The 13,210-nt window shown below is 36.8% G+C and overlaps 1 protein-coding gene across 1 annotated transcript in view; it reads right to left on the bottom strand.

Annotated features, from left to right (window-relative positions):
- The window catches only part of TEC (tec protein tyrosine kinase), a 93,022-nt gene that overhangs the window by 25,162 nt on the left and 54,650 nt on the right, over window positions 1-13,210 (bottom strand). The window contains exons 4-8 of the mRNA XM_044682126.1: window positions 10,503-10,584; window positions 5,489-5,617; window positions 4,360-4,400; window positions 1,159-1,331; window positions 306-371 (exon numbers count right to left, since the gene is read on the bottom strand). Of these exons, the coding sequence (XP_044538061.1) occupies window positions 306-371; window positions 1,159-1,331; window positions 4,360-4,400; window positions 5,489-5,617; window positions 10,503-10,584 (491 nt within the window). The remainder of the gene's footprint in view (window positions 1-305; window positions 372-1,158; window positions 1,332-4,359; window positions 4,401-5,488; window positions 5,618-10,502; window positions 10,585-13,210) is intronic.

The following is a 13,210-nucleotide window of genomic DNA, read 5'->3' as shown; positions in this document are numbered from 1 at the left end:
AAAGGAGGGAGAAGGTCAGGGTGAGAAAGGGGAGGGGAAGGGAGAAAATGTGAAAGGAGAGGAGTGGAGGGAGGACAAAGAGAGAGAGGGGAGGGGAGGGAGAAAAAGAGGGGAAGGAGAAGGACAGAGAGAGAGAGGGAAGGGAGAAAAAGGGGGAAGAAGAGGAAGGGAAGGAAGAAGGACAGGGGGAAAGAGGAGAGGGGAGGGAAAGGAAGGGATGTGGAGAAGAAGACAGAGAGAGAAAATAGACAAAGAAAGAGACTCAGAGAGGGAGATTTTTCTTGGTCATGAAAACATTTACTTACTCATATTGATCTAAGTTGCTCGATTTCTTCCCTGTAACATAGTTGCTTGGAATGTATCCTTCACTCCTAAAAGTAAACATTGGGTATTAAGACATACAGAGAGAAAAATTCTCTCTTTGGACACTGAGTTGGGAAGCAGTTAATGAATGAATCTTGCTGGAAGGCTAAGCAGGAGGGAAAGGCTTTGATCTTGGGGAAAGGGACTCCTTTCACATACAATGACAATTCAGAATACAAAGGGATAGTATTCTAGGGGGGTGAGTATGTGAGAAGGGGTCCTGGTATCCTTCAAATTAATTCTGGAAGATATTCCTGTAACTCAACCCTTCTCATTTCTTGGGAAAACCGAACGATTCTTATAGCTTTCATTATTTTAATTCCTCACTGGTCTCAAATACGATTACCCAAATTAATTTTTAAGTGAATGGGAAAAGGTTAACTTATAAGAATAAAGAGAATGGGGAGAGTTTAGTGGGAGAAATCTAAGTTATTATTCTCCCTTAATATTTGAAAGCATTTAGCAGAGTGCCTGGCACAGAGGTATAATATAAATGATTTATTTTCCTTCCCTTTCTCTTCCTTCACCTTTCCTTTAGGAAAAGAAATTACAAAACATACTTCTTAAAAAGAATGAATGAAACAGATCCCTTAGTAAAAGAATTCCTATAGAAAGGGATAAATTAACTGGTTTAGCCTAACCACACCACAAATATATCTGTGTCTATCTATATAGATAAATATCTATGAAATAACAGGTGACTTTAGAAATATTTCATTATTTTATAGGTACATCCTGTCCATTTTCCATGCATTATTCCCCCAAAGGAACATAATGGAAAGAAAGTCTATTTACCCATACTTATCTCTTGCTCTCCACCAATGAACATCATTTTTTTCCAGTATAATATATTCTTGGCCTCTCTCTAGTCTGAGATCATGTGTTTCTGTTGCTTGGAAATCATACATTGCTACAACTATTTCTTCATTTTTATCTTCTTCAGGCGGAAGAGGAGGTGGAGGCCTTCGCTTTAAAGGGGGGGGAAAAAAAAGAGATAAAATCTCTTCTGCCCAAGGCAAGCACAAAGTTTTGACTAGCTCACTCCTTCCATCACTAGAGGAGTGTTTTGTTTGAAACATTAAACATTCCAGATTTGTAGACCATAAATAGAAACATCATAGCCACCTAATTTCATCGAAAGGTATATCGTCCTATGTTGGGACTTGGCAATTAAAGAGAACACCGAGATGTCAAAAGGAAGAGAAAGATGAATGATGGCACCATTTCACAGAAAGTATTAAGTCAGAAGCAGATAATGAGAAAGATAACCAGGCTAGTTTGAGGCAACTCGAGTTTACTAGCAAGACAGTCACACGGTGATGTGTTGTTGGCAATTTAAGATATGCCTTTCAAAATTAGAAGAGGGCAAGGCTGGAAATGCAGATTTGAGAGAGACTTGCATGGTGTGAATAGTTAAACTCAATCATGAGAGTGAATAACATTGCCAAGAGTGGAAATGTGAAAAGAGCCATTAGGATGGCTGAGGACAGAACTTTGGGGAACACCTACCTTATCTGGAAAGAAAGAGCCAGGAATGAAAATGGAGAAGCAGTTAGACAGTTAGGAGAACCAGGAGAATATGGTATCTCTGAAGTCATAGGAGAGATTCGCAGAAAACAAGAGGAAGTCAACAATACCAAATGCACACAGAAAGGTCAAACAGAATAAAGACTGAAAAAATTCTGGATTACAGTTTTAAAATATTATTATCAAGAAGTCGAGTGCAGATAGGTAGCACAGTGAATAGAGTTCCAGGCCTGGAGTCAGGAGGACCTGGGTTAAAATCTGGCCTTATATACTTCCTAGCTGTGTGACCCTAGGCAAGTCACTTAAAGCCATTTGCCTAGCTCTTGCCTTTCTGTCTTAGAGTTGTTACCAAGACAGAAGGTAAGAATTTTTAAAAGAAGAATAAAAAGAAGAAGCAGAGACATCCATAACTATTTATTCACTGATAGCTTTCTTTCTAAGAAAACAGCTACAAGGTTGATGTATATAATATGCTAAACTGATTTCCATCAATAATCTCATTCCTCATTTCACTCTCCATAGTAGTTTTTCTATACCTCCTCTTCCCTTCTGAAGTCTTCTACATCTCCCCTCCCCCTTCTTCCCTCAGCTGAGGATCTTGTTGCTTACTTTGCTGAAAAAAATCTTACACCATCCAAAGTTTCCTCTTCATCTATTCTCAACTCCTACTCTCTTCTCCTTTCCCCAAGGCTCTAGCAATGACTCCTAACAAAATCTTTTCCCTTACTAAGATCAATCCCTTGCTTACATGTACCCTTGACACTATCCTTTCCCATTTTCTCCAGCAAACTGAATTTTCACTCATCTTTCTCTCCCATACCTTTTATCTCTCCCTATAGTTCCTTCCTTATTACATTCAGAAATGACCAAGATAAAAATTTTCCCTAAATGCTGCCATTCCCTCAAACTATCATCCTATATCTCTCAAGTACCTCAAAAAAACCTACACTTGCAGTCTCCATATCTTCAACTTCTCTTTCATTGCTCAACCCTTTTTTCTCATCATTCAAATGAAATTGCTCTCTTCAAAGTTCTCAAGAATTCCAGAATTGCCCAATTTGATGGTCTTCTCTGAATCCTATTCCTTCTCAACCTATCTAATTCATTGGACACTGCTGCCTATTCTTTCTTTCTGGACATTCTTTCCTCTCTGGGTTCTCCTGACAGCCTTCTCTCTGGTCTTCCTCCTATGTCTGATCTCTCCTTTTCTGTCTCCTTTGCTAGCTCACCATTCATATGATGACCCTTATTGGGGTATTACCCCTTGTTCTGGCCTGGGACCTCTTCTCTACTCTCTTCTGGTAACCTCATTAGCTTCTCTGACTTTACTATCATTTCCATACAGATGACACCCAGATCCAGTCTATTTACAGGCCAGAGTGTTAGCCATATATCACCGACTGCCTGAGGAATATTTCAGACAATGTCTGAAAGACATCTTAAACTCAACATGTCTATCTAAAACAGAACTCAATTTCCCTCTAAACCTTCCCCTCTTCCAAACATCCCTATTTATCTCAAAGGTATCATCATCCTTCCAACTTCTCAAGTTTGTAATCTTGCTATTATCCTCAACCATTCATTCTCCCTTGCCACAAATATCCAATCAATTGCCAAATCTTATCATTTCTACTTCATAACATCCTTCACATTTGACTCCTCTCTACTCATACTCTACCACTTTAGTTAAGACTCTCTTCACCTCTTGTCTCCTAACTGGTCTCTCTGGCTCAAATTTTTCCTTACTCCAGTCCATTCTAGACAATGCTATCAATATAATTTCACTTAACTGCTGATCTAACTATATTGACTCCCCTATTGAATGATTTCTAGTGGTTTTCTATCATCTCTAGGAAAAAACACAAGCTCTTCAATTTGACTTTCAAAGTGCAGCACTACTATAGCCCCATCCTAACTGTCTAGCATCAATAGATATTACTCTCTCCTCCACTTTGTAATCTAGCCAAATCGATCTTCTCTCTGCTCCTCACTATGACACTCTCTCTCTATCTCATCTTTTTCCCCTTTGCACTAGAAGGTCTTTCCATGACTGGAATGCTCTCTTTTATTTCCTCCACCTTATAGAAACCTCTTCTCTTTTAGGATGCAGCTCAGATGCTATCTCCTTCATGAAGCCTTTCCTGAGCTTTTTCTTCAATTGTTAGAGCCTTCCCTCTCATAGAAACTTATATTTAATTATTAAGTATGAATATAAATTTTATGCTGTATGTAGATTTCTATATGGTCTCCCTGCATTAGAATATAAATTATTTGTGAGTAGAGATCATTTTATTCTTTACACTTATATCTGCATCATCTAATATATAGTACATGGCACATTGGAGATAATACTTATTTAATCAATTAGTTGATGAAATAATTGATTTCAAAAGGTTTGAACATTTAAATCATTACTGATCAAATTCCAGGCCCTTTGAAAAATTAAAAAAAAATAATAAAATTCTCTACCTTATTTTTTTCTGGTGCTGGAGGTAGTGCTTTCTTTATACCTGAAAACATAAACAAAAGAAGAGGTGATGAATTCATGATGAAACCATTAATCAATACGAGAAAATGTTAGTCCCACATGAATCAATTTTCAGCAGAAACACAACACAAGTAACTCACATAAAATGGACATATTAAAAAAAATACTCTGTACTGATTCACTGGGAAGAATTAGAAAGATATATTAAGGACTTCATAAAACAGAGAACAAATAGTTTCTCTGATAACTTGGGTTGTCCATATGATACTAAATATAATATAAATAGAAGAAAATCTTTAAGAACTCAGGTGCAATGATTCTTGGTGTCTTGGGGTTGAACATCTGAGTTCACTCAATCCAGCCTACAAAACAGTTCAGAAATCCCTTCTTCTATGACCCTGGCAGATTTAGTTTTCACTCAAATGTCTACAATAACGAGATCTTACTACCTCCTAGGGAAATGCAATCCATTGTTAAATAGCTCAAATTAACTGACAAAACAGGATTATGAGGTCAGATGAGAAGATGAACATAATAAACCAGACCACTTTAGATATTTAATAGTATTAGCACCATTTTGGCCCTAAAATTGCTATAAGATGAAACCATCTTAAAGACCTTATTTAGTACATATAACTGAGAGGCTGACATTAAGTTTTCCTTATTCCTTAATGAATAACAGTATGTCAATTATTCATAAGTCCTTAGCTCTTTTAAATAAAAATAAATCCCACCCTTACCAAACACACACACACACACACACACACACACACACACACACACACACACACATCCTCTTCAGTGTAATGATCTACAGTGAGATTCATTAGTCAAGTAAAAATTTCAGTTGCATTTATCACAATGAAGCCCTGATATTCTTAGGTAAACACTGAATCAACAGCAAAAATGCACAGAGCATGAGATCCAAATTTAGATACATCTGTGGTTAGATTTAGGGTTTCATACAATAGGCTTCTAAATGACAAACCTAAAAAGCATCTGTTCGGTAATAAGCAGATAAGTACTTTCCTGACTCTCTTTATTGGCCAAAAATACATACCTCCTAAACCAATATTTAGAATAATTATAAGAAAGAAAAATAACACTCACTACTCTCAAAGAGATTATATTTTTCACATCCAGGTGCTAACTTTTCCGTTTGTCTACAACACTGATAGCTTCCATCTGCCCAGAGTTTGGGATGATATTTGACCATTATGTTGTTGTTGTGCTTGATTTCTGTAATTCAAAGGAACATCAGTTATTAGTGGAGACAATGCACCAAAATAATAATTCATAAATGATCTTTTGGATAATAATATTTGTTCCCTTGATTCAGTATTTATTATGAAAGTTCCATGATAAACAAGTAAGATTAAAATGGCTCATCCAATACAGTGCAATTGCCTAGTTTTCTTCCTTCTCTTTTATTATCAGAGAAACCTTTCTGCACATATCTGATGTTTGCTACACTGTGTGATATGACAAGAACAACATACTCTTCTGTGGAAGGGATGATAGGAATTTATGCAGACTAAGCTATCTCCATTTTTTAAACATTTCATGAGAAACCACTCAATCATCATCACTGATTTATACTAGATTCCCAGGGACTGTATGGTACTGTTAGGAGATAAGGCAGTTTTCTATCAAATATCATTTTCTGCTTAGAAGTCTAGTACAGGAAAAAAATTTGCTCACCAAATATACCTAGGAATTATACAAGTGCCCTTATCCCTAGCAAGGACAAGACAGATGAAGTGAAGTCCTTTGTTATGAACTATAAATACTATACAAAAGGGAAAAAAGTTCAAAGATTCAGGCCTTTATTATTAGGGAAAAGTAAAGGCTATTCCTGAATGTGACAGAATTCAAATTAAAAAAAAAACCAGAAAGCAGGCACTATGGGCAAGGGAATCTGCTAGGAGCTGAGGATACAAAGAGAGATATGACACAATCTATGTAATGTATCCTCAAGGATTTACAATCTAATGCAGAAAAAAATGTGTTTGTGCATGTGCGCGCGTGTACATACACAAAAACAGTTGTTCTACAAGGAGAAGTGAAATAAGCACAAAAGAGAGATCTGGACAAAGTTTCACGAGAATTTAAGGAAGGAGATGTCACTTTCAGCGGGGGCGTGAAGAAATAACTTCATGGAGGAACTCACTTTTCAAAAGGAAAGGAAAGGTTTTTGACAGAAAGATTATCAGAGAAGAAAAGGGAAATCCATTGCAAGTATAGTAGGAGCATGCACAAATGCACAGAATAAGGAAATGCAAGGATCATACAACCAATAGCAATATTTATCAGAACTAGTTTACATTTCTATAGTGCCTGAAATATGTATAATGTTCTTTATATTCATTACACTATTTGACCTCCACAATAGCCTTGTAAAATAGTGCTATTATTATCCTATATTACAAACAAGGAAGCTGAGGTACAGAGAGATGTCTAGGATACAGTGACTGGGCCAGGATATGAACCCAGATTTTCATAATTCCAAGCTCCATTATGCCAAGCTCTCCTCCTTGAAGGGGAGCCCTTTGGGCTCTGCCAAAAAGCATAGGAAGAGGTGCAATAAGACAAAAGTCTGGGAATGGCAGGTTAGAGAGAGAGTGTGGGAAACCTGCAATGGTAAAATCAAGATTTTATATTTTATTAGACAAACAATGGAAAGCCAAGGTCACGGAGTAGAGCAATGACATAACAAAAGCAGACCATTAAGTCCTTAAACCTGAGCTGTGAAGTGAAGGATAGAACGGGAAGGAGACAAACTGGAAAAAGACCTCTTGGGAAGCTATTAAAATAGAGAGACTGGAAAGGGGAATGAGAAAGGAATAAGCACTGATACAACACTTACTATGTCCCAGGCATTGTATTAAGCAATTTTTACAATTGCTATGTCATCTGATCCTCACAACTACTCTGGGAAGTAGGTGCCATAATTATCCACACATTACAGTTGAGGAAAATGAGGCAAACGTAGGTTAAATGACTAGCCTAGGCTCACACAGCTAGTAAGTATCTGAGGCCAGATTTGATTTCTGGACTTTCTGACTCCAGACTCAGCAATTTATCCTAACTAGCTCTGTCTATCTGTTGGGAAACTATTATAATAATTTATAGCAAAAAGCAAAAGACAATGGCCGCTCATTGGAAGGGTTTCAGTGGAATGAGACAGGAAGAAATGGATATGGAAGGGAATCAATCAGATTTGGCATTACAGAGACGAAAGCATCAAAAAGTGACTAAGAAACAAAAAAGAATTTGAAAGGGTAGTGATAGCACCAGAAAAAAATATCAGGGAGAAAAGCTGATTTTGAGGGGGGGCGATAGAGAATTCACCTGGGAACAATGCTGAGTTTAAAAGGCTAGTGATGATGCATGTAGCAGGCAGCTATAAATATGACACTGGAACTCAGAGAAAAAGGGTGGGAACAGAGATAGAGTTGGGAAGTGTCTGCGTGAAGATCATAACTAAAACCATGAGATTGGGTAAAATCACCAAGAAAAAAAAAACATAATAAAAGATGAATGTCAAAGACAGAATTTGGGGGGAATCACTTCTTCCTAGGAAGAAAGATGAGAAACTAGTGAAAGCAAAGTCAAAGAGAAGAACTATATTGTGAAAGTGAAGGGTCTCAACATTCATGGAAAAAGAGAAAGGCATGAACTACAGCACCCTTCAATAAGGGAAGGAGAAGGAAAGGTCCTTGAATTCAGTGATAAGGTTATTCATGTCTGTGAAGAATTTTTTTTGTCTTGTTTGTTTTTGGTAGAGTTTTAGAAATAGAAGCCCCAGGCTGCAGGGGGCAGCTGGGTGGGTCAGTGGATTGAGAGCCAGGCCTAAAGACAGGAGATCCTAGATTCAAATCTGGCCTCAGACACTTCCCAGCTGTGTGACCCTGGGCAAGTCACTTAACCCCCATTGCCTACCCTTACCACTCTTCTGCCTTGGAGCCAATACACAGTATTGACTCCAAAACAGAAGGTAAGGGTTTAAAAAAAAAAAAAAAAAAAGAAAAAGAAACCAGGTTACAAGTGGCTAAGGTATAAATGAGTAATGAAGAGGTAGAAGCAGTAAGAGTAGACTTCTATTTCAAGAAGTTCAGTAGGAAAGAAAAGAAATATAGGACAAAGCAAAATGAATTTAGGGATTATATTCCATGAGACTAGCCGTAAGTGGCCAAATAAATGATTATAAGCACTGGGAGATAAACCAATTGTCTTCTTTCATTTGACAGAAATGAAAAAGTAAATTATGGTAGTAAGTAAATTACTTGAGACAGGGAAATAATGAAGTACACAATAAAATGTACAACTTTTTAACATCTGAAAAACTTTATTATGAAATACATCCTCCTTTTGTTGTAATCATTTGTTTTATACAATTTGGCAATGAATTCATATGGTTTTAATATGTATTCTTTAATTCAGCATGAAACCACACTTTTATCTCACTAGTTTCATATACTTATGACAATAATAACATTTTTCAATTCTATCCTTAATCACCGCTCATGCATTTAAATCAATGGGGTTTCGATCAAGTGAGTTCTAAGGTAACTGCAGCATCTTTTTTCTTTTTCTTTTTTTTTTTAACCCTTAACTTCTGTGTATTGGCTCTTTGGTGGAAGAGTGGTAAGGGAGGGCAATGGGGGTCAAATGACTTGCCCAGGGTCACACAGCTGGGAAGTATCTGAGGTCAGATTTGAACCCAGGACCTCCCATCTCTAGGCTTGGCTCTCAATCCACTGAGCTACCCAGCTGGCCCTGCAACATATTTATTTTAATACTTCTCTTGGATAACTTTCCTAACCTTTATGATGTATATAGAATGGCATAAGGTCACAGAATGGTACTAAATCTCCATTTTGGCATACATGTATTTCTGGAATAATTCTGCTCCTTAGTAATATATTGATTACAGCTTTTCGTTCCCTCCACAAAAATGACAGGCACAGTCTCACTGGCAGTTTTTTTAAACGCCCCCAAAATTTGAGGGTGGATGGGTACCCAGATCTTATAGGGCCACCCGGACTTCTTCTGACAATGGTTTTGCTATAGCCTCAAATGAAAAAGGGAGTTTCATCTGTAAAAATTATCTTTTTTCCAACATTAAGTATTATAGTCTTTGTATTATCTTAGCCATGGGGTTTCTTCTCTTCATAGTAATGGTTAGCAACTTTTTAAAAAACCCTTACCTTATATCTTAGAATCAATACTTTGTATTGATTCCAAGGCAGAAGAGCAGTAAGGGCTATGCAATGAAGTGACTTACCCAGGGTCACGCAGCTAGAAAGCGAACCCAGGACCTGTTATCCCTAGGCCAAGCTCTCAATCCACTAAGCCCCCTGTTAGCAGCTGTTGTATTGTTTTTATTTTTAAACTTTTTCTCATTGCTCTTCTCACTTCAGCAGCCAGATCCTTCTGAAAGTCTTTACTTATTTTCTTAATATTAGTTGACTGTTTTGTAGAAATTTTTTGTTAGTTCTTGATGGTATTTTTTGTTTTAAATTGCATTTTCCTTTTTTTTTTTTTTGTTTTTGTTTTTTTTGCTATAGTGCAAATCAAATTGTTCCATTGGGGGATTGAATGATCCTTTAAATGCTTTTCACGTCGTCATGCACACAATAACATTAACAGTCACTGAAGTATGTTCTTTAAAAGGTTCAAATGTGCATGTTTCCTTGGAGAAACAGCCCCTCTTGAAACCACAGAATTAAAAAGACAACAAAGGAGAGCAAGGAAAAAGTATATAGCATGAAATCCAGCACTCAGTGGACAGAAGGCTGACTAAAGTGGGAGAACCAGTTCACCTGGTTCTAGACAAAGTCTGATGTTCCGCATCAGTCTAGTAATGGTAGAAGTACATACATTTGACTGTGGAGATCACAAAATTAAATCATATCAAAATTATTGCTTGTTCTAAATAATTCACACATCATTATAATTCTCATAATCAGCAAGGTTACATTCATCACATCAGTAGATCTATCCCCTCATTTGCAAAATTAATGTGAATGATTAAATAGAAATATTGGGGATTTTTGTTTTAATTGTGACATATCCTGCTCCTTAAATTCCTAACATATAAATATTTATTTACATCTTTTACCTTCCTTTAAGCTTTTCACCCATCTGTCTCTGCTTTGTGCACTGGGAGCAAAAATGTAAAGTGTAATTGAATCGTGGACAACCTGAAATAAAAAGAAAAGATTAATGCAGTAAGAGCTATTCATATACAACTAGTCTTTCCTTAAGAGGCTTACTAAAGCCTATTTCAGATCCAAGCAGTTTGATCCCTTTCTTATATAAACACAATTACTTTCTTCTTCCTTCCTACAATGGAAAATACACATTTTTTAAAAGGGTTCTTATAATAGAAGGAAAAAAGAGTATTAAAATACTAGTGAGCAAATGCAGCTAAGTAGCACCATAGAATGCCAGGTCTGGAGTCAGGAGGACCTGGGTTCAAATCTAGCCTCCGGCATTTCCTAGCTATGTGACCCTAGACAAATCACTTAACCCCGATGGACTAGCCCTTACTGCTCCTCTGCCTTAGAAGCAATACTTAAGACAGAAAGTAAAGATTTAAAAAAAAAAAAACCACAAGTGAGAGAACTGTACAGATCCCAGATGCTTCTATCATCTTGATGCCCTGAAAATGTCCTTGGATCCAACTGATGAATCTTCAAAATTCTGCCATTAGCAGAATGTCTCGCCATGGCATGGAAGTGACTTTGGATTCTTTAAATCTATGTCAGTGGAAAGTCGGTTCTGGCATGGCAGACCCTCCGTCAATCTGGGAAGACTGAAAAACCCAATGGTATAACTCTTTCTGCAAGAATCAGTCTAACAAAGGGCAGCTAGGTAGTACAGTGGATAGAGAGCCAAGCCTGGAGTTGAGAGGTCCTGGGTTCAAATCTGGTCTCAAGACACTTCCTAGCTATGTGAGCCTGGGCAAGTCACTTAACCCTGTTTGCCTACCCCTTGCTCTTCTATCTTAGAGTTGTCACTAGGAGAGAAAGTAAGGGTTAAAAAAAAAACCTAACAGAGTTCGGAAGATCATCACAAGGCTGTCTACAAAAGTGATGAATCGTGTAGTCACAATCATTCTTAGAGACTGACCCACTAAGGAATAAAAGGATCAAAATACGCACTGATGAAAACCATGGACCCCTGAAACAGTGAAGTATTAGGGACGCACCCCTCTTTTAGCACCTCCTTTATTACTTCAAATATCCTAATAAATCCTGATATATGTCTTATAGTTTCCTACTAAAGTGTATTTAAAGGCTTTTTAAAAATTTACATCAGTTAGTCAAGAGAAGACAAGATAGCAAGAATATGAAAAGAACTTGATTTCAACAGTCATCTATCATTCTGTTTTCATTTTTCTCAACTGAATTTCAAGGTTGGAATTTTTTCTCCATATTAATTCCACATGGGTACATAAATTAAAAGATTCAGAATGGCTTATTCTAATAGAATAATTTTACTTTTCTTATTTCAATTTTTTCCCAAACTACTAATAAAATGAGTCCATTTTATCTATGTATTACAAATATATAGGCATATCTTACTTTATTTCTTGTCCTAAGTAATTCACACACTATTATAATTCTCCCAATCAGCAGTAATGCTCTTCTCATGTGAGCAGATCTGTCCTCTCATTTGTAACTATAAATGTGAATGACCGAATAGACATACTAATAGTATTTTTGTTTAGAAACATGTTCTGCCTCTTAAATTCCTTCCGTATCCAAATTTAGGTTTCTTATCTTCCTTTAAGCTCTGAACTAACTGGTCCCTGCTCATATTCAACAACTGAAAACCTAGAATTCTTTCAAAGAGAAATTAGGAGGTGATTCCTCTGTTTATAAAAGGATTAAAACCAAAATGTTTTTTCTTTCAAGATACCCTATTGCATTTAAAATAAGATTCTATTTACGATTCAGTTTAAATGAAAATTTTCTGGAACAAATATCTTTAATATACTCCTATAGTCTATAAGCAAAAATCAGGCATTTTCAATTGGATTATTTAGTAACAAACTGTTCTCTACTTGGCCCTACCTCTTGGCTATTTTAGTGATAAGACCAGGTGTAAAGGGGGGAGAAATCCTTTAGTACTTTTGCTTTCGGTCTGTCATTTTACACTAGACAGCTGTGAATCACTACTTTTTCCTACCCTCACTGTAGTCCCATTGTTGTCAATAAACAAATATTTTTATAGTTTTTCCATTAACAAACCATTTAAAAAAATTATTCTGTTCCCATAAGTTTGCATATGAACAGACATGATGCAGTCAAAGATGTCTGTGAATACCACAGAACTGTGACAACAATAGTTCACATTTACATAAAGCTTTGAGATTTAAAAAATCTTTCCTCATGAGACGGGCAATAAAATTTTTATTATCTCTATTTTACATATTTTAAAAATTGAGGTTCAAGCAGGTGGCCCCTTGACAATGATCTCACAGATGTGAGCTCTGAATGGAGTGTCCTGACTCCAAGTCCAGCCCTCTTTCACTATACCAATCTTAACTTTTAGAAAGAACAAAACTCAAGCCCAGGATACAGGTTAATTTTAGGGTGGACGTGTGCTCCATACTTCCCCAGCTTGCCTGTATCTACCCAAGACCTCTCCAGCTGTTTTCTTTCAATCCCACTTGAATTTTAAACAGGGAAGCAAGATGTAGAAGGGATCTGGACAAGTTCTCACTAGGAGAAGAGGAGTGAAGTGGGGAGACAGAGGGAGAGAAAGAGAGAGAGAGAGAGAGAGAGAGAGAGAGAGAGAGAGAGAGAGAGAGAGAGAGAG

This window comes from Gracilinanus agilis, chromosome 6 (genome assembly GCF_016433145.1).
Source record: "Gracilinanus agilis isolate LMUSP501 chromosome 6, AgileGrace, whole genome shotgun sequence".
In the NCBI taxonomy this organism is placed as follows: Eukaryota; Metazoa; Chordata; class Mammalia; order Didelphimorphia; family Didelphidae; genus Gracilinanus; species Gracilinanus agilis.
Note: the sequence above shows the minus strand (reverse complement) of the source record. Positions and strands in the feature narration are given on the sequence as shown.